The 25,775-nt window shown below is 50.1% G+C and overlaps 1 protein-coding gene across 1 annotated transcript; it reads right to left on the bottom strand.

Annotated features, from left to right (window-relative positions):
* Nucleotides 1–934: 934 nt before the first annotated feature.
* On the bottom strand, nt 935–22,401 carry MCUR1 (mitochondrial calcium uniporter regulator 1). Its single transcript, XM_070074383.1, has 9 exons — nt 21,919–22,401; nt 15,068–15,187; nt 10,169–10,272; nt 9,620–9,721; nt 8,668–8,709; nt 7,785–7,856; nt 4,768–4,821; nt 3,137–3,251; nt 935–1,594 (listed from the first exon to the last, which is right to left on the bottom strand). The coding sequence occupies exons 1-9, from the start codon at nt 22,310–22,312 to the stop codon at nt 1,539–1,541; spliced, it is 1,059 nt and encodes a 352-aa protein (XP_069930484.1). The 5' UTR covers nt 22,313–22,401; the 3' UTR covers nt 935–1,538.
* Nucleotides 22,402–25,775: the final 3,374 nt, after the last annotated feature.

Below are 25,775 nucleotides of genomic sequence, written 5' to 3'. Positions count from 1 at the left end.
CAGACAGCAGTGGGCACCTCACGCCAGCAGGGGGCGCCTCAGAGAGCAGGGGGTGCTCACAGACAGCAGCGGGCACCTCACAGACAGCAGTGGGCACCTCAGATGTGTCCCCGCGCCGCAGCGAAGGACGGCGCGACGCCCCTCACGCTCCGTCTACACCCGAGGCAGCCGCCGCGCACGCAGCTCCGCCGAGGGCTCTCCTTTGAAAGAGAAGCAGACGCCCACAGGATACGACCGCCCTGACGGACTTGCAGCGGATCAAGTCTCACTACCGCTGTGACTACGAGTACCCGATGTCCACGTCACATCGCGCCGTGACTCTCCAGACGACACAAATGCTTCCAAAAAAGGCGCCGACTTAGCACGTCCCAGAATCTAGAGCGGACCCCACAGAGCAAAGGTAACTTTAAGCCGGTGTGGTGGGAACCGTGGCAGTGGGCACCTACTCTCCCAGGGTGGTCAGGGCGCCAGGCGCACGCACACGCGCGTGCACGGAGCAGGATGGGCAGGCTCCACCAGCGTCCGCTTCTCTCACACCTGCTCTCGCCCACGCGCCTCTCGCGTGAATCAGACGGGCACGCGCGGCTCCACGGTCACCCCAGCGGGACGGAGGACGACGTGTCTTAACACAGAGGTAGTTAGGGTAGGGACGAGAAAACCCGCCGCCATTAGGGCGGTGACGGCCGTGACAGCCCCCGGGTCTGGTTCGCAGAGCCCACGGCAGCTGGTTGCAGGCAGAGGCGTGTGCGTCAGAGCCCCAGGTGAGGCCGAGTGCCTCCCTCGTCAGAGAGCGGGTGACGCCGGGACGAGGCAGGCTGTCCAGCAAGCCAGACCTCACGGAGCACCGTGCTGAGCAGGCAGGCAACCCAGCCATGGGAGGGCGGAGGGGAATGCCACGTTCTAGGAGGTCAGAGTCCCCACTGCAACCAGAGCGTCATCAGCAAACAAGATTTTCTAGCAGGACGGCACATCAAAATAACCGTAACAGAGCTTACTAGGACAATGGAAATAAAACACCAAACCAACCACCCACCCAACCCCAAAGCCAAAACCGCTGTTCGCTGTAGACTGCAGCTGAAGTAAGCAGTACTCTGGTACCGGGTCAGCAGTGTGAGGGTGGGTAGGTGAGGAGGACTTGGTGCTCCTGGTTTAGTTTGGTAATTCTTCGGTACTTATTGAAGTCAGTATGCCCTTTAAGTGGAGATGACCAAATCTTCTCTGTTTCAAAGTAGTAGAGACTTGTAGAAACATTTGGTGTCGGTGGGCACCACGGGTGAGACCCAGTCCACGGCTCACTGAGTGGCGTTGTCAACGCGGTGTCCACACCACCCAGTGATGGAGTCACGGACAGGAGAGATGCAAGGAATGACTGCCCAGTTCCTGACATCCACACCTTGGTTCCCCGACCATCACTTGCATAAAGATATGCATGAAGCCGAAATCAGTTTTAAAATTTGAAACAGAAGAAAAAAAAAAAGAGGCAATGCACTGGTATTCTTAAGGCAAAACCCTAGAAATCTCTTTAAATAGGCAGTTTATTACATCCAAAGGCGATAAAATCCCAGAGCTACTGTTAGGCACGTAAATACAGACCCTGCAAGAGAAAAACAGTTAAGCGCACTATTAGTTTTACCAACGGTTACTTGAGGGCACATCTTTTTATTATAAAAAAAAAATCACACATTCACCTCTCTCCATCAAGAAAACAAAAGGAAACCTAGAAACCTCGTCTGCTCACTGATGTATCCTATGTCATGGAATGTCTTATTTAAAAAGAACAACAAACTCATACCTTGAAATCATCACCTTCAAAGCACAAATGCATGCAAACTTCAAGAAAATCTTTCACTAGAAGCTTAGACTCACAGAGCGCCTGTGTCACAAAGTATACACACACGGACTACACAGGGAGATGCGCTGCCACAGGACGCAAAAACGCCACTGCTAAAGGCACCTCTATTAGCAGCTACTGCTACCTAAGCACTTTCTTAACTTAAAATATTTGATTAATCCAAAGTGACTTGAAACAGTGGTTCTTTTCTTCCTTTTTTTTTTTTTTTTTTTTTTTTGACAGGCAGAGTTAGTGAGAGAAAGAGAGACAAAGGTCTTCCTTTTCCGTTGGTTCATCCCCCAAATAACCGCTACGGCTGGTGCCCTGTGCCAATCCGAAGCCAGGAGCCAGGTGCTTCTCTGGTCTGCCATGCGGGTGCAGGGCCCAAGCACCTGGGCCATCCTCCACTGCCTTCCCAGGCCACAGCAGAGAGCTGGACTGGAAGAGGAGCAACCGGGACAGAATCTGGCGCCCCAACCGGGACTAGAACCCAGGGTACCGGTGCCACAGGCAGATTAGCCTAGTGCGCCATGGTGCTGGCCTATTTTTTTTTCTTTTCATACATGAATCTTCACTGTGTGTTTTGGCTCAAAAATTGCGAAAAAGCAAAACACTGCTTTAAAAGTGTCATCCACTGAAGACCACGACTCCCACGCCTTCCATCTGAATCACACAGCGTTCCCTGTCTTGATTCACTCGAGCCCCAGACAGGCATCGACCAGCTACCTGGCCAAATTTAAGGTTTTATCAACTGTAAATATGTCTTTAGTTTATTCACTACAAGGAAAGAAAAAAGGCCAACTGCACTAAGTATCCTCCATGTACTGGAAACTCTAAGATGAATTCCAGTTTCTGAAGTGAACATACAAAAGTGTTAGAAACGGGGCCGGCGCTGTGGCGAAGCGGGTAAAGCTGCCGCCTGCAGTGCCAGCATCCTCTATGGGTGCCGGTTCTAGTCCCGGCTGCTCCACTTCCCATCCAGCTCTCTGCTATAGCCTGGGAAAGCAGTAGAAGCAGCCCTAGTGCTTGGGGCCCTGCACCCGTGAGGGAGACCAGGAGGAGGCTCCTGGCTTCAGGTCAGCACAGCTCCGGCCATTGTGGCCAACTGGGGAGTGAACCAGCGGCTCTCTCTCTCTGCCTCTCTTTCTCTCTTTAAATCTGACTTTCAAATAAGTAAGTAAATCTTTATATATATATAAAAGAAAGAAAGCGTTAGAAACACGGACGTGCGGTCTGTCAGGGAGGTGTTTTATGAACCTGACTCCTTCCAGGTTGTTTCGGGCACTAAGACGTGAAGCGGCTCACCTGCCAAATATTTAACGGTGTCAAGCTTGTGCGCCTCCAGCATGGTTTTGAGGCCCGCGACCTCGGTCTCTACCTTCCTGTCGGTCTGGGTGAGGGCCCGATCTTGCTGGGCGTGCTTTTGGAACAAAGAGGTTCAGAGTGTCAGAGGCGTCAGGGCTGTCCCCGCTGCGCTCAGTCCCGGAGCTCCTGCCCAGCAGGCTGCAGGCGCACGGGGGCCTGCGCCCGGCCTCGAGTCTGGACATCAGTCTCAGTTCTGCCACCCTCTGGCCACCGTGTGGTGCTCTGGCCCCAACCTCTCCAGGCCCCAGTCTCCTCGTCTGACAAAAGGGGAAACAGTAGGGTTGGCCTTGCCTCCACCCAGGCTGATCAGATGTGGTCACTGGCACATGCCCGCTCTCGTGGACTACACACAGCTGTACAAACCACGTGGCACCAGGAAGCCAGCCCGTGTGTGCTCGGTGGCAAAGCAAATCCCCCTCGGTGAGAGGCGCACCATGGCCCCGACAGCTCTTTCAGGAAATGAATGGAGCCTCATGTGACCTAGAAGCCCGACATGCTCATCCCGACACGGTCCCGAGTCATGGTCCGGTAAGCTCTCCGCTTTCATGAAGCGAATGTCAGGTGTTTCATCCATACGGTGCTTGGCTTTCAAAAGCCAATTTGTGTCCTTCCCCACACAATTAAATAGATATAACTAACCCCCAGAGGGCAGTGGGTTTGCCCGGTAACCTAAAGGGGTTGTGCAACTACATTAATGCATGAAAACACCAAGAGGGCTTCTCTAAAAATCCCAGAGCAACCAAATACAGCCCGTGGCTAGCAATTCAGGAAATCAATGTCCGAGGAGTGGGAAAGTGCAGAGAAAGGTCCAGTATTCCAGAATTCCCTCATGGTAGCACCTTCGATGTTTCAGGGGGCCCGGGTAATGTAGTACACTGTAGGTTAAACACACAGCAAGACCTCCCCACCCCTTCTAACCACTAGTCACCAACACCTCAACTTTCAATAAGACAACTGACTATTTCATTAAATGCAAAGAAAGCCTATGACACCCAGCTTCAGGATGGACACCCAGAAGACCACAAGCAGGTCCTCCAGCAGAGACTGGCACACCTGTGTTCCCTGCGGCGGTACTCCCAACAGCCCACAGTGGGAAGCAACCCCAGTGCCCCCTACCAGATGGACGGGCAAAATGTGGCGACTGTACGCACAGTGCAATACTGAGCAGCCCCCAAAAGGAAGAAGTGCTGGCACTGGCAACAACGTGGGGCCCTATGCTCAGAGCAATAATCCAGCCACAAAAGGCAACCCCTGTATGATTCCCTGTACGTGAGGTATCAGATCCATACACAAAGTAGGATGAGGGTTGCCAGGGGCAGGGAGGAGGGCACGGATACAGAGCTTCCACTCCAGAAAACAGGAAGAATTCCATGACAGACAAAGTGCACACAAGTGCCAATGTACTTAATGCCACTGAGCGGGACATCTAAAAATGGCTAAGATGGTAATGTTTATGTTACACACATGTTACCACTATTTTTAAAAATCCCATAACTCCAAACCTGTATCTTCCATGTGTAAGAGAAGCAAAGATGAACGGAAAGACCAAAGTCAAAGGTCTCATTTCTTACCAGTTCCACCACTTCTGTCTTCAACTGCAGCAGCTTCCTTTCGTTCAGCGCGTACTGAAACAAACACGTGACAGCAGTCAGGTCCCTCTCCTCCTTGTCTGATGCCTTCTCCTGTGCTGGCAGCTCTGGGATCTCAGTCCATGGCTGGCACTGTGGTACAGTGGGTAAGCCACTGCGTGTGATGCTGGCATCTCCTATTACAGTGCTTGGTTTGAGTCCGGCTTCTCTGCTTCTGGTCTGGCTTCCTATAATGTGCCTGGGAAAGCACCGGCTGGTGGACCACATACTTGGGCCCCTGCCACCCACAGGGGACCTGGATGGAGTTCCTGGCTTCAGCCTGGCCTAGCCCCAGTTATCGAGGTCCTCTGGGGAGTAAACCAGCAGGTCCAAGATCTCCGTCACTCTGCCTTCCAAACTAATTGATTTTTAAAAAAATAATAAATATTCTCAGTATTTCCGAGAATACGTAACACCAGAAATCAGCTCTGGGATGCAGTGGCCCGCCTGCCTCGTTCCTCGTATCTGCTGTGATTCTTGTACTCACACACTGCTCCAACATCCGCATTCTCTTTTGTCATCTTTTCCCTCTCTGTTTCTCTCTCTCTTTTTATCTCTTTGTTCTAGGCCTCTCTCACTATGAGAGCAGCATTCCCTGGCACCAATGTGGACACTTCTCAGGGCTGGGAGGGTTGAAAATGGTGGACAATGAATTCAAGTGGGCAGCTACCCATCTTGGCTACAAGCAAAATACGTTACCGCTTCAGTTACAGGAAAGATATGAGGCTGGAGAAAAAATAGCTACAAGGAATAATCTGTGGCAAAGACACTGTGATCATGAAACAATATATAAATATAAATACACTAAGCTACCACTATTTTAAGGTACAATACAGTCAATTGTTCTTTTTCATTTTAAAAAACGTGTTCATTTGAGACGCAGACACAGACAGTGTGCAAGCATCTACCTCCCGATTCACTCCCCAAATGCCTGAAAAGACTGGTGCTGGGCCAGCCCAGAGCCCGGAGCTGTGGACGGCATCCAGGCGCTCCACGGGGTTGGCAGACACCCAATCACTCGAGCCGTCACTACTGCCTCCTGGCGTCTGCATTAGCAGGAAGCTGGAGACCGCAGTTGAACTCAGATGCTCCAACGTGGGGCAGGGACAACCTAGCAGCTAGGCTAAACGTCTACTCCTACATGCTGGGTCTGAAGATACAAGGAGCAAAGACTCAGTGCAGTCACAACCCGGTTACTAACAGGAGTGACTGGTTCGACTCAAAATTAAAACGGCACCTTGCCTTTGGCTACTAACGTCTGCGAAAAGATTTAGTGCCGTTTTGCTGACACCAAGATCAAAATCAGACATTATCTCCTTAGTGGTGCGTGCTGGAATTTCACCGAGCATATGACAAGCTGTAATTTCAATGAAGAATTTTAAGCCCTAAATGAACATTTTATAAGGGGAAAAAGTTAATGTTCAGAAGTATGTACAAACTTTCTAACTATGAAATATAGGAGGAAAAAAAAAAAAACCCACCCAGGTCAAAGCACCCAAACTGAAGATCCCGAGACCACAGCGATGCTGTATCAATGAGGGTGTAAGACCCGGTGTGTGCCATCCACCAGATCACCACCAGAGGGCAGGGTGGACTGGATCTCCTGTACACCTCTCAGCTGTAACCTCCACTCACTCAACACTGACTGGCTAGAGACAAGAGATCTCTTGTCATTGCCATGATTATCTTTAAAGATTTGTTTATTTTGAAAGTCAGAGTTAGAGAGAGAGAGAGAGAGAGAGAGAGAGAGAGAGAGAATCTTCCATCTGTTGGTTTACTCCCCAGATGGCCACAATGGCGCTGGCCAGAACCAGGAGCTTCATCTGGGTCCCCCACGTGGGTGGCAGGGACCCAAACGCTTGGGCCATCCCCTGCTGCTTTTCCCATTAGTAGGAGGCTGTTTCAGAAGTGGAGCAGCTGGGACATGAACCAGCGCCCATACAGGATGCTGGTATCACAGAGGGTGGCTTTACCCACTATACACAATGCCAGCCCCTGCCATGATTTTTAAAGTTAACACCTGTGTGCTCTAGCCCCTTGTACTCCATGTTTATATGCCACATTGCTTTTGAAACTGGTGTAGAGATCACCATAGCTAATTTCTAATTTAATTTAAGATGATAACTTTACTAAGATAATGAGCAGGCCCAGGAACTCACCTCCATTAACGCAAGGTAGATACACCAGCTGCACCACACACACCGCCCTGGGCTTAACTCTTGAAATGCCAAGTACCTGTCTGAGTTTCAACATTAGCTTCCTTTACCACTGTGGCACATTTTGATGGGAAGCAAGTTATGGAAAAGGAGGGGATGCAGGACAGGTGCCCCTGGTTCTGAGCTGCAGCGAGCTGCTCCACGTGCCCTAGCCCCCCTCATGCTGAGACTCAGACAGGCATCATGTAACCAATGCCACCAACCAACCTGAAGGTGGCAAGGCCACGATCACCAGGACGGCTACAAACCAGTTTTAACCCCACATGTACCTTGATTGAAACATACGACTTTTCACTGCATTGAAAGGGTCACACACAAATATTTTAAAACTTGAATTTCAATGTAGAATTTGACTTTTAATAATGCTATTATTCATGTCTGAGATAATTAATCTAATTTCCCTTTTTTATTCACAGGTAAAATTAAGGCCGAGTGGAGCTTTAAGTCAGTATTAAATAGATCAAGACTGTGTTTAACTTCTTTATTAATGTCTATGTGATCCAGTGTCTGAAACAAAAAAGATCCACTCAATTGGATCAAGATTTTAATTTTAATGTTACTTTGACGGAATCAAATTTAAACCGTAATTCAAAATATAAGTAAAATTCTAACATTATGTCTAACATTGATGAAAGGATAAATACTGAACAGTACTGTGACTTGTATATAAACTTAGACCTCAGTGAGCGTCCCATTCTGAAAAGAAACTAATTATCATCGTCTGTTGTTAACGAAGGAACATACCAGCTCTTTCACTCTGCTCTTTTCTAGATTGAAGTCTAATTTGGTATCTGTCCGGACTTTGAGCACTTCATCCTAGTAGGAGGGTAAACAACAGAGACAGAGACAAAGTGAGAAATCCAAACCTTCTGGGACACGTGAGGCCTCAGACAGCTGCACCTGCCAACCGTCCCAGGGGAGAAGCGGAGGCCAGGGCTCAGCCGGAGGCTTCCAGGGCCGGAGCTGGGACCCGGTGGTTGGGACCTGGGGGCTCAGGGTAAGGCCCTTCTGGAGTCGGTCCTGTCTTAGGGCTCCCCCGGTCTACACAAGTAATCCCAAGTAATCCCTTCCGATGCTTTAGCTGGTCTAGGGTGGTTATTGTTGCGTTTAAACTCAGCACCCACCCTGATATCATCTCCGTTCTGACATTTATGAATAAACCCAGTTCCTTAGACAACTCTGCAAGGCAAAGATGGATTCACAGCAGCAAAATCCCTGGTTTAAAGAGAGCCTTATCTCTGACACTCATCAAACTCTTTTCTAACATCTACATCCTAATTAAAAAAGAAACACAAACAACTAGTACAGTAAGCATTCAAGAACCACGTGAAATTCTATAAAGTTTCTTTCAACAGAATGTAAAGGTTCCATGTGACTACTGTAGAAAAATTTTGACTTCAAACCACCCAGAACACAATTTTCTTAATGAATTTGGTTACAGACAGCAATAATTTATTCCCTGGCCATGTTCTTAGGTAAATCTCCCAATCTGTACTTTGGAGGCATATTACACACACATTTCAGGAAGAATTAAATTTTTAGAAGACACAATGCATTTTTCACATTCTATTTAATAGTAAATGTATAAAATTACAAACAAGCTGACAAACAGGAGAGAAACTCTTACCACTACTTGCTGTTTTAACTGATGCAGTTCAAGTTTTATTTTCTAAAAACACACAGAAAAGAAACAAGTCAAGGATATGCTCAGAACAGTCAGAAGAGAAACGTCAACCGTGGGGACCACCACAACGTGCTGTGGAGAAGGAGGGAAGCTGGCCCTTATGCCCCAGTCCTCCCCCTCACCGCAAACAGCCACATTCAGAGCACAACAGTAACTCAACAGTGGCACGACTTTGTGCGCACGCATCCTTCAACCGGTTCTCACGCTAAAACTACACAACACCAGTGACACGACGGCTGTGACTACACACATGGGCCTGGGGGACCCTGGTAAGCCTCCTTCAATGCTCCTTTTAATTCATTCTGCCCTTATTCGGGTGATCTGAAGGCCAACTTTGAGAGGTTCAAACTTCACCTTTTCGCTAGGTTTCTTTCAAGGCTAAGGTCAACAGGTAATCAACGGCCTTCCAGTACGGGCTAACAAGTCAGACTGAAAAGACAGGGCAGGCGCAGGGACGGCACTGATCTAAACGCTGACCCCACGTGCCGCATGCGAAAGACGTCGAAGGGCAGTTCTGCGGCAGCACTTGCTCCTAGTAACCCCAAACCAGAAACAACTGTAACGCCCTTCCCAGCAGGATGATGCGGCACATTCAGTTAACACCATGGACGACGGCAAGGACCCCTGTACAGTCCCATCAAACCAAGTTCCGACACAGGCAAGACCAGCCGAGGGATGTTGCCCAGGTCAGCTCCTCCCCCGCTGCAGGAGCGGCCGGAGGGGCCGTGAGTGAGCAGGACTCTGGGGAATGATGATGCGTGGCCACCTCTCGTCTGGCCGCGTGCACTCTCAAAGTCCTGGTGACGTACGCCTCCTTGTGCCCTTTTGCGTGTGCTACACCCCGGTACCTTTAGGTAACAGATCTGGGGAAGTGGGGGTGGCTCTGTCATCTTACCTCATTTTCTGCTCTCAGGGCTGAAAACTCACTCTTCTCCAAAATGATCATATCCTTTTTCACAGCGGCGATATTAGACATGACTTGCTGCAGGGTGATCTCCTAGCAAGAGACAAGAAAACACGTCAGCCAGTCTAGCCGAGGAAATCGCCTCCTAACGCCGTAATGAGAAAGCCAGAACACAGCTGAGAGACGAGAGGAGGAAAAGCACAGCAGAGAGCGGCACGTCTGGCATCACTCCCGAGTGACCGGCGGCTAAGAGGGTGGGCAGAGGACTCCGACGGGAAGCTGCAGCCTGTCCTTCCGGCCACAGCTCCCTTACTCCAGGAGGCTCGAGTGCGCGCACAGCGAGCACGCTGCAAGCACGGGACGCTCTGAGAGCTGTCTCAACAGGAACATGAATTGTTTTATGCCGCCTTAATCTTTTATTTCCCAGTGAGGCTACATGACCACATACTTCTTCAAATGAATATTACCCCCCAAATTCCACTGCACCACCAGCACCCCACTTGGGATTCCCGGCATGCACCCCGGGCCCTCGGCGCTGACCTGCTGCACCTTCGTGACCATGTCTTTGTACACAATGTCCATGTTGGCCTCCACGATCTTGACCAACGCCGACATGATGACTTCTGCTTGTTGAGTCGTAAACCCTAAGCCAGCAGCAAACAAAACCACCGTAATCAGAACTGCAGCCGTCAGAAAACAAGCGGACCAACCCACAGCAAACTCGTGCGACTCAGAAGAGGGGAAAAGCAGTGCGGCCCTGCCACACACATGGGAGACCTGGAAGCAGCTCCAGGCTTCTGGCTTTGGACTGGCCCAGCTCCAGCCACTGTGGCCATTTAGGGGGTGAAGCAGCAGATGGAAGAGCTGTCTGTCTCTCCCTCTCTCTAACTCTTTCAAATAAATAAATAAAACTTTTAAAAAGTAATTCTCTTGAATAGGAAAGCTTATTTCGTATCCAGCGTAAATCTGTCAAATAACTCATTACATAAACCGGAATCCAGCTGCTACTTCACTCAGTGCTAAGACAGAACCCGTTCTTTCATTTTGTCCTCCACCACTCTTTTCCGTCATTAGTTTGGGGGACCCGCACTGGGGAAAACTATTCTTTCATCTTTAATAAATGATACTGAAATGACTGCAGAGTTCATCTCAACACTATCGTTTTTTATCAGCTTGGTTAGTAACTCATAGTTCCCATTAGCTCCTGGGACACAGTCTTTCCCTACATGCTACCAGCTGTAAGAGCTTACGCAGGCCGGTGTCACAGCACAGTAGGTTACGCTGCTGCCTGCGACGCTGCGGTCCCACATCTGAGTTCCTGCCTCCTGACTTAGGCCTGGCCCTGCCCCAGTCACTTGGGGAACGAAATAGCAGATGGACCGTCTCTCCGTCTTTCCTTTCTGTTACTCTTTCAAATAAATCAATCTTAAAAAAGAAACAAAAAAGAACTTTAGACGGTTCTATTGATTCTTGTAGAGTTATTTTTTAAAGGAAAATTCTTTTTTCTTTAAAAGACATTTATTTGAGAGGTAGAGTTACAGACAGAAAGAGGGAGAGACAGAGAGAAAGGTCTTCCATCTGCTGGTTCACTCCCCAACTGGCCTCCCAGCCAGAGTTGGGCCAATCTGAAGACAGGTGCCAGGAGCTTCTTTTGGGTCTCCCATGGGAATCTCAAGGACTTGGGCCACCTTCTATGTTTTCCAGGGCATAGCAGAAAACTGGATCGGAAGTGGAGCAGCCGGATCTCAAACTGGTTCCCTAAGGGATGCCAGCACTGCAGGTGGCGGCTTTACGTGCTACGCTGCTGCACCAGCCCATTCTAGAATTCATATTAACACAGCTTGTAATCTGGAGGAGACTGAACATAGAATTAAAACAAGAAACAAAGACACAGATTTAACAAAAGAGAAATGGCCCCCCAAAGACCTACTCTCATTTTATTCAAAATCCACTAATTTTTAGGCCGGCGCCACGGCTCACTAGGCTAATCCTCTACCTGCGGCGCCGGTACTCCGGGTTCTAGTCCCAGTTGGGGTGTTGGTTCTGTCCTGGTTGCTCCTCTTCCAGTCCAGCTCTCTGCTGTGGCCCAGGAGGGCAGTGGAGGATGGCCCAAGTGCTTGGGCCCTGCACTTGCACGGGAGACCAGGAGGAAGTGCCTGGTTCCTGGTTTCGGATTGGCACAGCATGCCGGCCATGGTGGTCATTTGGGGGTGAACCAACGGAAGGAAGACCTCTCTGTCTCTCTCTCCCACTGTCTAACTCTGCCTGTCAAAAAAATAAATAAATGAATAAAATTCACTAATTTAAGAAAAATATTTATTTATGTATTTGGAAGGTAGAGTTACAGTGAGAGTGAGGGAGACACAGGGAGATATCTTCCATCCACTGGTTCACTTTACAAATGGCTGCAATGGGCGGAGCTGGGCCAGGCTGAAGCCAGGAGCCAGCAGCCACATCTCAGTCTTTCACATGGGTGGCTGATGACTTGGGTCCTCTGCTGCTTTCCCAGGCGCATTATCAGGGAGCTGGATCGGAAGTGGAGCAGCCAGGATTGAACCAGCACTCATGGGATGCCAGTTTCACAGGCAGTGGCTTAACCTGCTATACCACAACGTAGCCCATAAAATTCATTAGGTTTTCAATGAGTGCATTACACACATCTAGAAAACCATCCAAAAGGCCACCCTCCAATATATCAACATTGTTTACTTCTGGGGTACTAGGGCTCTGAGGGTTTTGTTGTTCTTTTCTGTTTTTCCTAATTTAAAAAAAATGAGCATCTTTTGCAGATTCTAGAAAATCGCTATGAAAAGTTCATAGTTAAACATAATTAGGTTCAGAAAGGAAAAGAACAGAAATAGAAAGACTCTTATGCTGATGCAAAACAAACCCCAAAGCCACACAGGGAGGAGGAAGGAATTAAAAGAGGCTGAGCCTGAGAGCCTGCTAGTTACAAAGATACAAAGTAACTTCTTGTAGGAATGAGAGAACACAACACCAAGAGTGAGATCACTGACACACAGAAGTTTTGCTTAACAGGTGACACAGCTCTGGATAAAGAAAGGGAAGGGGCCGGCACTCTGGTGCAGTGGGTTAACACCCTAGCCTGAAGCATCCGCATCCCACATGGGCACCAGTTCGAGACCCGGCTGCCCCACTTTCAATCCAGCTCTCTGCTATGGCCTGGGGAAGCAGTAGAAGAAGGCCCAAGTCCTTGGGCCCTTGCACCCAAGTGGGAGACATGGAAGAAGCTCCTTGCTCCTGGCTTCGGATCGGCGCAACTCCAGCCGTTGCGGCCATCTGGGGAGTGAACCAGTGGATGGAAGACCTCTCTCTCTCTCTGCCTCTCATTCTCTCTCTGTGTAACTCTGACTTTCAAATAAATAAATAAAATCAAAAAAGGGAAGAATATTCTATGGAGGTCCCTTGTGGCCTCATCCTAAGCCCGTGACCTCAGACACCCATGATTCATCCATGTCCGGCTGGGTAAGCCCCTCCCCACCACGCATGAGGTGGGGTCTTCATGTTGCTGGTACTGAATGACAAATATCTGCAAGCCAAGATTTGGAATCTAGGGGCTGCCCGGTGTCACCGCAGGTTCAGCTGCTGCCTGCAATGCTGGAGCACCAGTTTGAATCACCTGCCGCCCACACGGGAGACCCAAATGTAATTCCAGTCCCTTGGCTTTGGCCTGACCCAGCCCTGGCCGTTGAGGCCATCTGGGGAGTGAACCAGCAGATGAAAGCTGGCTCTCTCTTTTCCCCCCTCTCTCTGTAACTCTGCCATCCAAATAAATCAATACATCCTATAGAAAAAAAGGAAAAGATCTGAAACCCAGAAAAGCAGGAAGATGTCTGGTTATCAGGATAACTACCTACGCCCCCTCTCACTTCCACTTCACTCTCTCAAGTGGGGAGATTCCCATAGAACATTAGAGGTTTTCCCAGAGCGCGCTCAAGTACACTGTTTCACTTCCTGTCTTTGGGATTCTCATCACAGCTATGCCACAGAGGAGCAAGCGGAGGCTGGCAGGGGAGAGGGCTTCCCAGGCTGGCACAACTAGAAGTGAGTATGGTGAGCCTGAACTCGGAGCTTCTGACTCCCCGACGCAAGCGGGGGGTAAGTCATGCTGTCACCTTGTCTGAGGCCTGTGAGGCACCTTCCTGAGATGAACGTGCACAACTGGTTAAGAAACCACACCGTGCAGAAGAACAGACACACATCTGAAAACGTCACAGCAGAGAAGCAGGCTGGTGTCATCTGTTTGAACCTGACTAACTCTGAGACTGTCATCTACGTTCTGAGTGCAATTCTGACGAATGCCACCTATGCCAGGCAATCTTTCACATGGTAGCTCAGCAATGAGTAAAACTGTTAGCCTGAAAACTACCATGAAAAGAACACAGTACAGGGTGGGTGTCTTAGACAGGATTCCTGCATCCTACAGCAAAGGGCCTGGGTTGGATCCCTGGCTCTGGCTCCTGCAGATGCAGATCCCGGGAGGCAGCAGGGACAGCCAGCAGGAGGGTCCTGCCACCCTGCGAGAGACCTGGACTGAGTTCCCAGCTCCCAGCGTTCACTGCTGGAGGCATTCGGATACCGAAGCAGCAGAAAGGAGCTCTGTCTGCCTGTCGCTCTCTCAAAAAAAACCAAACTGAGGCCAGTGTTGTGGTATAGCAGGTTAAGCAGTGCTAGGGAGTGAACCAGCAGATGAAAGATTCTCTATACCTTTCTTTTTAAAAATTTATTTGAAAGGCAGAGTTACAGAGAGAGGAGAGGCAGAGAGAGAGCAAGAGAGAGAGAGTGCTTCCACCGATGGGTTCACTCCTCAAATGGCTACAATGGCAGGGGCTGAGCCAGGCCAAAGCCAGGAGCCAGGAGCTTCATCTGGATCTCCCATACTGGTGCAGGGGCCCACGCACTTGGGCCATCCTCTGCCTCTTTCCCAGGTGCATTAGCAGGGGAGCTGGATCAGAAGCAGAGCAGCTGGGACTTGAACCGGTGCCCATACGGGATACAGTGTTGCAGGTAGCAGCTTAGCCTGCACCACAGCACCAGGCCTGATGTAACTGCCTTTCAAATAAATAAAATAAATCTTTTTAACTCTGTCAAATAAAAAATTAAAAACCACCTATATATATTAAATTGAAATTAACAATAATTGCTACTGAGTATTTCAATTTCATAAAATTTTAAAAAGCATACAGTAACACTATACTTCCATGCTGGGTGTTATAAAAATACACTTTACTTGGACAAAGATAAAATGTGTCAAACAGTTAGCAAAGTTATCCTTAAACAAAAAATGAGGACTTAAAAAGACCAAAAGGTTATCTCTGGGGTTAAAAGTCAAGGAGAAATGTGAAGAGTTCAGTGACATGGTAGGAAAAGTCAAACGTTACCGGGTCTTTCTAAAGCACTGAGTGGCCAGAGGATTACCATTGTCTTGGAACAGGCACACCAGGGCGTGGGTGTCAAAGAAGAGCTTCCTGTTTCCAGAAGAGGTGAAGTCGCTCCTCCTGAGCTCCAGCTGCAGGCAGCCAGCAGACAGGCTCAGCTCTAGGACGGCAAGGAGAGGGAGTTCACGACAGACTCAGGGGAGCAAGGCAACTCAGAACACGCGCCAACACGACACAGCCCAGCGGCCTGGCTTCCCTAAGAGCGTCGGGGAATTACACTCACGTGTCCTAACAGTCCCTCATTTCAACTGTGCGATTCAATGGTTTTCAGTCTACTTGGAGTTATGCAACTTACCTACCGTCAGCTTGGGACATTCTCACCGCCCCGAAAAGAAACTGCACCATCTGGCCGTCACCTTCCGGCTCCCCGGCACTTCTGCACTCTCCTTGTCCTCATCCCAGACAAGCACTCCTCTATTTATGAATTCCCACTCGCAGTGAGTGAGGGTTCGGTTTCCCCACATCCTTGCTAACACCCGTCGCCTGTCTTTAAAGTTAAAATCATCCTAGTGGACACCGGGTGGTACCTCCTTGTGGTTTTGATTTGCATTTCTCTGATGGCTAATGATGTCGAGCGTCTTTTGATGTGCTTACAAGTACTGGCCATCTGTGTGTCTCCTTTGGAGAAACATCTTTTCAGGTCGTTTGCCTATTTTTAATTGGGCGATTTGTCTATTATTGAGCTACAGGAGTTCCTTATCCGTTCTACAAACAAGTTCCCTATCAGATTATGATCCGCACATATTTTCTCTGATTCTCTGGTCTTTTCACTTCTTGATAGCATCCTGTGAAGCAGGAAAGTTTAATTCTGATTAAGTCTAACTTTCTAATTTCTTTTTCTTTTGTTGCTGTACTTCTGGTGTCGTATGTAAGACACCACTGGCTAATCCAAGAACAGGAAGATTCACACCCACATTTTCATCTTTGATTCATTTTGAGTTAATTTTGCATGTGGTGTGCGACAGAGGGTCCGGCTGTGTCACCACCATGTTCTCCACTGAAGCGTCACCCGTGTTCGAGGGCTCTTCCTTCTAGTCCACGAATCCACGTCTGTCTTCATGCCCTTACCACACTGATTACTTCTGGTGTTATTACAAGTTCTAGACTAGGAAGTGGGTTTTGAACTTTGTTCTTTGACAGAGTTTGGTTATTCTGGGCAAGCTGCAGCTCCTGCTGGACTTCTGGAAAGTCCATCAACACAAACCATCCACGTCAATGAACACGGGCTGTGTTCACCTTTATTTACATCTTCAACAATGTTTGGAGCTTTAAGAATCGTCAGAGAATAGCAATAGTTCCACTTCTTTCCAGTCTGGATGCCTTTTATTTCGTTTTCTTGCTTAACCACCCTATTGCGCAACAGAATAGAAGCAGGTATCCTTGTCTTGTTCCTGATTAGGGGGAAGGCATCCAGTCTTTCTCCATTAAACAGGTTATTTGCTATGGGTTCTTCAAAGATGCTGTTTATCAGATTAACTCCCCTCCTGTTCCTAGTTTACTGAGATTGTTTTTCTTTTTTTTAATCATAAAAGGGTGCTGAATTGACAAATGCTTTTTCTATGTCTGCTGAATTCTCATGTGGCTTTTGTCCTTTATTCTATGAATATGCTGCATTACATAATTTATTTTTAGATATTAAATGAAACCTGACTTTTCTGGGATAAATCTCATTTTGTCACGGTAGATAATACCGTTCATATGTTGCTGGATTTGGCTTGCTCTGTTCTGTTGAGGGTTTTGCATCTCTATTTACAGAGGATATGTTTCTGTAGTCTTCTGTGACATCTCTGCAAAGCCTCTCATTAGTGAGACACATTCTAACAATCCTGACAGATGCACTCAGGTCCCAATCCAACACGTTTTGTGAACTTCCTGTTTCAAGGTATTCACTTGAGGGAAGCAGTATCGAAAGCTATAATCGCTTCCTGGCTTTTGGACTTCACAAAGTACTAAAATTTCTTTTTAAAAATTTGAATAACGTTTGGGTTGCCAATTTTTAATTTTTCCAAGAAAGGCATTTTTAAAGTACCAACTGCTTACTATTACCACCAGACTAAAAAAGACACTTTGATGTCAAAAAGGAAAAAAAAAAGGGGGGGGGCCAGTGTTGTGGCATAGCGAGTAAAGCCGCCACCTGCATCACTGGCATCCCACATGGGCGCTGGTTCAAGTACCGGCTGCTCCACTTCCAATCCCGCTCTCTGCTGTGGCCTGGGAAAGCAGTAGATGATGGCCCAAGTCCTTGGGCCCTGCACCCACGTGGGAGACTGGGAAGAAGCTCCTGGCTTCGGATCGGTGCAGCTCTGGTCTTTGTGGCCAACTGGGGAGTGAACCAGTGGATGGAAGAACCCCCCCTCACCACCCCCGCCTCGCCTTCTCTCTGTGTAACTCCTTTCAAATAAATAAACATTTAAAAAAATAAAATATCCTCATCCTAATAAAAAATTGTTAACCTTAAATCAAAATTTAAAAAAGGATAAAAAAAAAAAAAAAAAGACGGACAATCTAAATTAAAAGAGCCTTTGGGGCTGGCGCTGTGGCCCAGCAGATGAAGCTGCTGTCTCTGACACTGGCATCCCATAGGAGCACTAGTAGGAGCCCCAGCTGCTCACTTCCAATCCAGTTCTCAGCTAATGTGCCCGGGAGGGCAGTGCTTGGACCCCTGCCACCCACATGGGACACCAGATACAGTTCCAGGCTCCTGGCTCTGGCCTGGCCCAGCCCTGGCTGTTGCGGCCATTTGGGGAGCAAACCAGCAGATGGAGGAAGCTCTCTCACTGTAACGCTGGCTTTCAAATGAATAATTTTTTTAAAATAAAGAACTTTCATTTAATGTAGTAAGTTTGGCTATATGAAAATCTTCCTAGAAGCTTGTTCTTCCTTTCCTAATTCTGCCACGGCCGGGCACTGGGCTGAGGCCAGGTGGAGCGGAGGAGTTGCAAGGGAGAGCCAAGCCCCTAACTCCAAGACCAGCACCGCCTTCCTCGGGACTCCTCAGGACCAGAAAGGCAGTTCGGGCAGTCAGCCACTCCTTCACTCAATCCTCCACTCCTGAACGCTGCAGAGAGAGAAACGTGACACAGCCGAGATCCCACACGGAGACGCTTCCCTGCAGCCTACAGCACCTGTTGCCCGACTACTGGCAATCTGGAGAGAGCAGAGCCGGCGCGGTCGTGGTCACAGCCGGGTTAAGTGAAAGACACGCCGTCTGCAGACTGACATACGTGTGTTGAGTATGATGGTCAACACAGCTCTGGGATTCAAAGAACCCCCGGCCTATAGTGCGAAGGTCTCGCCAGGCACCACAGCGCCACCTACTGCGGCCCGTTTCTTCCTGCACCTGGGGCGCTTCAGGCTTGGCTAGTTCGCCTTTTCCAATCAATTTTAATTACCCTTTTATGTCCTTCTTCACTGCATGCTTTATGGTTCTCTCTGCTGCCTGCACCCAGGTAAGGGGGCTGCCTTTACTGCTCCCCGGCTCGTGTTTAGCTCAGCACAGTCAGCTCTGCACAGTTCTTAGCTGTGACTGTGTTACTTCTGTCCTGGCATCACTTACTGGTCCAAGCTGCCCGAGAACCGTCAGCCTTACTTCAGTTTTTATCTTCAGCATCTAGCAGAGAGCCTGGCACACGGCAGCCCAGGAGGACCCTGGTAGACACACACAGATAATGGACATGACGACTTGTAAAATGTAGATTATGAGACTGTCTACAGAGAAAACTTGACATCAGCCCCTTGGTCTCTTCACCGCAGGGCTTTCCCTTCCACACACAGGAGCTCTCTTGACATCCGGGCCCTCCTTTTCCCTCTGAGACCAAGACCCAGAGCAGAGTGTGTGACCTGGGTTGAGAAAGGGCGGGCAGGTGAACGAAGGCTCTCCTCGGGAGGCCCTCACCCAGCCTCACCCAGCCCAGAGCTCTGCAGCACGGCCCCTGGGCCAGACAGCGCGGAAACACCCAAGCCTAGAGTGTTAGCACAAGGTATTCCACTCCCAGATTCCTTGTTTCTAACAAAATAATCATCCACGTGATTGAAAACAACCTCCTCACCGCACCCCTACCTCCGCACTCCCATAACAAAGCAAACACCCCGCTACTTTTTAAGCTAGAGCTAGTGCAGATCTGGACAGCACAGAGGAATGACTGGAACCAGGAACAGCAACGTCACTTTGAAGACACACTGGCCTCTAACGAGCGGAAAAGGCTGCCACTTCCCGCTTGGTACCCTGCAGAGGCAAGGCCTGCACTCTTGCTTTCGGAAAAAGAACACCCCAGGACACAGCGATACTCCAAATTCCCACTGGGACAGGAAAAATGACTACGCTGAAGTGCAGTACAGAATTGTCCTTTCTCTGAACCTTCAGCCTACCAAGAGGGTTGGGGCTGGTGCTGTGGCGTAGTAGGTAAGGCCACCACCGCGGTGCCAGCATCCAATATGCGCACCAGTTCAAGTCCCAGCTGCTCTACTTCTGACCCAGCTCTCTGCTATGGCCTGGGAAAGCAGTAGAAGATGGCCCAAGTCCTCGGGCCCCTGCACCCCCGTGCAAGACCTGGAAGAAGCTCCTGGCTCCTGATCAGCACAGCTCTGGCCGATGCAGCCATTTGAGAAGTGAACCAGTGGACGGAAGACCTCTCTCTCTGCCTATGCCTCTCTGTAACTTTTTCAAATGAATAAATAAATCTTAAAAAAAAGGGGGGGAGGGGCTCAGCGTTAGCCTTGGACATGTAAGGAAACCAAGCACACATCTCCCACTGCAAGCTTTATGTAGACCCACTGAGAACCTCAGGTGCCAACCAACCTCTCTACAGGAGCTTTTTTTTTTTTTTCCCCAAGGTCCATTTAGGTATTTATAACATCATTTACGGGCCATACAAAATTATCAGCTTAAATATTAGCTTGCCAGGGGCTGGCACTGTGGCGTAGCAGGTAAATCCGCCACCTGTGATGCCAGCATCCCATATAGGCACTGATTCGAATCCCAGGTGCTCCACTTCTGATCTAGCTCCCTGCTGATGGCCCAAGTGCTTGGGCCCCTGCCACTCTGGTGGAAGACCCACAAGAAGCTCCTGGCTTCAGACAGGCCCAGCTCCAATGCAGCCATGTGGGGAGTGAACCAGCGGATGGAAGCTCACTATCTTGCCCCTCTCCCCCACTTTGCCTTTCAAATCAATCAATCAATCTGAAAAGCAAGTTAGCCTGCTGTAGATTTATTGAATTTTGAGTCCTGCCTGCGGGCTGCCTTGGCAGGGCCAAACCAGACGACTTCATGCTCCCACCCCAGTGACCGAAAATGCGGGCATAAACACCCATCAAGGGGCCTATCTGCTTAATTCGGCACAGCACTGGGTTTTTACATCTGACACGGGACCACCTTCCGGATAAGTGTGCAAGCCGATGAGGGCCAGAGCTGCCCCATAACCTTGATTTATTACAGGGAAACAAATCGGCACGGGGTGGCTTCCATCCAGGAGAGCACACGAAAGGTAAAATACGAAAATTATACCACTGCGCGCTCCAGCCACCAGCACCGCTCACTGCTCATCCCCACCCTCCCTGTACGAAGCCCCTCCACTCTGGGCTTCGCTGACCAGCCGCTGCCCTACCAGTGGCATTCTGAAGCGTCAGAGGCACCCCAACACTGGCTGGGCATTTCTGCTGAGAATTTATGGAACAAAAAAAACCCAATCCTGGTCACTGGTTACCTGCGGCTGTTAACACACACTGACGGACTACCGGAAGTGGATAGTATGCCAAGTTTGGTGATGACCTGAAATGACGTGGGCGTGGCTTTCAAATTTTTCCACCAACACAAGTTCACCTTTTAATTCTATTTTCCACGATTTTTTTTGAGGGATCTTTGTATTTTTGTCAACATTTGCTATCTGGTAAACGGCAGGGGTTCACATTCCTCATCTCATGCCCCGCGGTGATCTCCCTTCTCACCAAAACCCACTGTGCTCACCCTAAAATTCACAAGGGGAGGCCCACCCACTTCCCAGTTCTTACCCCCTTAACTTTTTCCTATAGCGGTTACCAATTACATATACATAAATTTAAATTTGCATATATAAAGCTTACATACGCATGCATACATTATACACAGAAGGGGCAGGTTTGGGTGCCTGGGCGCCAATTCCGGCTGCCTGCTCATGCACACCCTGGCGGGCATTGGTGAAGGCTCAGGTAGTTGGTGGGTCCCTGCCGCCCACGCAGGACACCTGGAATGAGTTCCCAGCCCCCACCGCTGGGGACATTTTGGGGGAGTAAACCAGCCTAAGGGAGTTCTCTCAGCAGCATAAACAAATGCTCGAAATTTCATGGGAAAATATAATCCAAAGCTAAGTTTCTGCAGGCGCAAGAAAAAGGTGCACGAACGTCTGAAGATCTCGCATATGCGTGGCTTTCAAATTTTTTTGCACCCAAATAAACTTAGCTTTTACTTTCCCCTTGCTGTGAACTTGGGGGGGTCTCCTCGTATGCTGACGGCCTCCCCTCCGCTAGAATTCAACTCCAGAGGGGGAAAGGTCCCGCCTGAAACGCCCCCCACACCCAGAAAGGCGCCAGGCACGAGCGCTGCACGCGGCACACCTGCAGCAAGGGCACAGGTGCAGACCCCAGAGCGGGCGCGCACACGTGGCCTCCCCACCGCGCCCGCACTCCCGGTCACTGGGTTCTTCTCGGCTGACTAAGCCCAGGCCGCCGCGAGGCCAAGGGCGGGCCCGGACCTTCGCCCCACGCGCGGGGGCGCCGCGGACCTGGGCTGACCCGGCCCCCGGGCCTCCCCAGCGAGGACCCAGCCCGGCTGCTGCCCGCCCGCCCCCGGCCCCTCACCTCTCCTGGAGGAAGCGAGGGCGGCCGCCGGTCCGAGGCCCAGCGGAAGGGCGCCCACGCCGCCCAGGGGCTGCGGGCCCCGCCACGCGCCGACGCGCCCCGAGCGCGGGCGGTCCCAGTCGGCCAGCGGCCGGCGCGGGGCGGCGGCGGCCAGGCGCGGGGAGGGCACGAGCAGGAGGAGGAGCAGCGGGGAGGCGCGGGACGCACCGCCGCGGGCGGCCGCGGCGCGGGGTCGCAGCGCCCCCAGGCCGCCCAGGAGCCGGGGCAGGCAGCGGCGCGTCGGGGCCCCGCGGCCGCCCGCGCTTCCGCAGCGGCCCGCGGGCAGGAGGAGCAGCAGCCGCCGGCGGCCGGGCGGGCGCCTCGGCCTCTCGCCGGCGATCACACCGCAGTCCATCCCCGCGCCGGTCACTGGCCGGGCGCGCGCGCTGGTGGCCCGCGCGCGCGGTCCCGGGGCCGGAGTCGGCCCGCGGGAGCGAGCGCGGGCCCGCCGCTTCCGGCCCGGGGCGGGGCCTCGCCTCGCCACGCCCCTGCAGGCCCGCCCCGCGCGCGGGAGGGCTCCGCGGGGACTCCCGGAACTGGAATGGGCCGGCTGCCGCCACGATTTGCATGCTAATTGCGCTGCTGCTCTCGGAAAGAAAGGAGTCAGCCCGGCGCTCCAGTTCCTGGTCGCCAGGCTGCCCTAGATTTTACTGATTAACTGTGCCCGTTCGAAGTCCCCCAACGGGGTCTCTGGGCTGCAGGGGAAGGAATGTTTTAACAGGGCCAAGGGAACAGGCTGACATTTAAAAAATTATTTATTTGAACGCAGAGTTACAGAGAGGCAGAGAGAAAGAGGGGGGGGGGAGAGAGGGAGGGGAAGAGAGAGAGAGAGAGAGGTCTTCCATCTGCTGGTTCACTCCCCAAGTGGCCGCAACGGCCGGAGCTGCACTGATCTGGAGCCAGGAGCCAGGTGCTTCTGGGTCTCCCACGTGAGTGCAGGGGCCCAAGGACATGGGCCATCTTCTACTGCTTTACCAGGCCACAGCAGAGAGCTGGATCGGAAGTGGAGCTGCCGGGACTCGAACCTGCGTCCATATCGGATGCCCGCACTGCAGGCGGTGGTTTTACCCGCTACGCCACAGCACCAGCCCGGGCTTACATTTAAAGGCTGAACTCTCAGAGCTGTTGTTTCCAGATTAGAGCATCGTAAGAGAAGCGCTGGCAAGCTGGGATTTGAAACGTGGGGCATGGATTTAAAAGGAGACCTACTGGTGTAATCAAAGGATATTTGAAACCAGCAGTGGACTTGCTGAATGCGCAGTGCACCCTTGTGAGTGTCGGGCGTCTCTAGGAGATGTTGCCCATACAGCCATGTGTGTACACATACATGGTGAAGAATGTGTCAGGGGTCCTGAGAGGGGACGGTCGTGGAAGCTAGGTAAGGGCTAGCAAAATATAAAGCCCTAAAAAGTAATAAAGTGTGTGGCACTTTCATAAAATGTTAGTGGAAGTATGCATCTGTAAAACCGGTAGGGAAGCAATTGAACAATGTGTGTCAACAGCCTTTGATATGCTTGAATTTCCTCAAGACACTCAGCTCTGGAGTTCAGCCCGAGAGTGCCAATACTGTCAAGATCCACAGATCTTAGGTGTTCAAGTCAATGACTTGTTTTTAAAGATTCATTCTATTTATTTATTTGAAAGGCAGAGTTACAGAAAAAGAGGAAGAAAGAGAGAGTTGGAGAAAGAGAAAAGAGATCTTCTATCCATTGGTTCACTCTCCAAATGACCACAACATGCCAGGTGAAGCCAGGAGCCTGGAACTCCATCTGGGTCTCCCATGTGGGGGCAGGGGCTCAAGCACCTGGGCCATCCTCGGCTGCTTTCCCAGGGGCATTAACAGCGAGCTGGATCTGAAGCAGAGCCACTGTGACTCAAAACAGGTGCTCATATGGGATGCAGGCACAGTGGGTGACCGCTTAACCCTCTCGCCACAGTGGCAGCCCCAAATCGATGTTAACAACTGTATGAATATGCACAGATTTCACATTCTTCACACCAAACAAATCCGCTAATTTCATTTCCCATGAATGTTTTTTGCGATCCCCTCATTTACACGGCCCAAAGGTCTAGAACATTCCTAGCACTCTACAAGTCTTTTGCGCCTCTTCCAGTTTTCTAGTCTGCTGCCCTCCAAGAAGCAGTCATTTTCTGTTTCAATCATACAGATTAGTTTTACCGTTCCTGAAGTTCATATAAATGCAACTGTATATAAGCATTGTCTGGTGTCTGGCTTCAGCACAGTATCTGCTAGCTCCACCCATGCTCCTGTATCAGCAGTTAGTTCCTTTCTTTCTGTTGTTGAGTCGTATCCCACCGTATGAGCAGGCCACAGTGTGGTTATCCTTTCTATTGGTGGCGATTTGGTTTGTCTCCAGTTTGCGGCTATTATAAGTAAAGATGCTTTGGACATTCTTTCATAAGTCTTTGTGTGGACATGTGTTTTCATGCCTTCTAGGGAAAATACTAAGATTCAAATTGCTGAGTCACGTGGTAAGTGTAGCTTACATTATTTTTCCAAAGAGATCCTCCCCCTCTTACATTCTTACCAGAAATGGGTGAGAATTTCAGTTGCTATACACCCTTGTCCAGTTTTCGTATTTCCGGCCCTTGTGGAATGCCATCTCATTGTGATTTGAATGTATAGCTGCCGGATGCCTAATGGTGTTGGGTGACTTTACATATGTGATTATTACTGTCATCAGTTTTGAGTGCAGTAATACAGGTAAAGGGCTTAACATAGTGCCTGGCATACAGTAGGAGCATAATAAATGTCACTTCTAGCTACAGGTAGCGTAACGTTTCCTTTTCCTTGGATGATGCAGTAATAGTTACTGTTTTTGCCTTTCTTTTCTTATAAACAGAAATTTCCATTTTATTTGAAAGGCAGAGTTACAGAGGGAGGGAGAGAGAGAAAAGTCTTCCATCCACTGGTTCATTCCCTAAATGGCCGCATGATTCAAAATCAGGAGCCAGGAGCTTCTTCTGGGTCTCCCACGTGTTTGCAGGGGCCCAAGCACTTGGGCCTTTTCCCACTGCTTTCCCAGGCCATAAGCAGAGAGCTGGATCAGAAAAGGAGCAGCTGGCACATGACTAGCGCCCATAAGAGATGGCGGCACTGCTGGTGGGAGGTGAGCCTACTATGCCACAGTGCCAGCATTCTATTTTTTGGTCTCAGTGCCCTGGGTTTCCATGGGAAGCTACCCTACTCTCAGTCTGTGTGGTTTGAGTAAGCGGATCTCTCCTCAGGCCGTGGACCTGGGCATGTCACCCAGTCAGTCAGTGAGCTTTGCTTCAGGGTGGTGGTGTGGGGGAGCAGGGTAAGCTACAGCTTTTGATGCTCATATCCATAGCCAGTTTGAGCCCTGGTTACTCTGCTTCTGATCCAGCGTCTTGCAAATGCATCCTGGGAAGCAGTAGATGACTACTCAAGTGCTTGGGCCCCTTCACCCACATAGGTGACCTGGATGGAGTTCCTGGCTTCTGGCTTTAGCTGGGCCCAGCCCTGTGTGTTTGCAGGCACCTGGGGAGTGAACCAGAGAATGGAAAAGATGTGTCTTTCTCCCTCTCTCTCTCTGGTTAGTCTTTTAAGTAGATGAAAATAAACATTTTTTTTTTACAAATGAGCTTCAATTCTAAAATTTATGTAAGACCACTTGGAAAGGAGGTGGTCTTAGTTTATTGTGAAGTCTGGATACAGGATGATTGGAACCTGAGCTCCTGGAGTTACCACATTGGCTAAGGCTGAAGCTATTATGAAGAAAATAAAGAGCTGAGAGGTGAAGGGAAAGGTTCTATTTGAGTTCCTGGTTCTAGCT

Source organism: Oryctolagus cuniculus, chromosome 5 (assembly GCF_964237555.1).
Source record: "Oryctolagus cuniculus chromosome 5, mOryCun1.1, whole genome shotgun sequence".
NCBI lineage: Eukaryota > Metazoa > Chordata > Mammalia > Lagomorpha > Leporidae > Oryctolagus > Oryctolagus cuniculus.
This window is presented reverse-complemented; position numbering and strand designations above follow the sequence as displayed.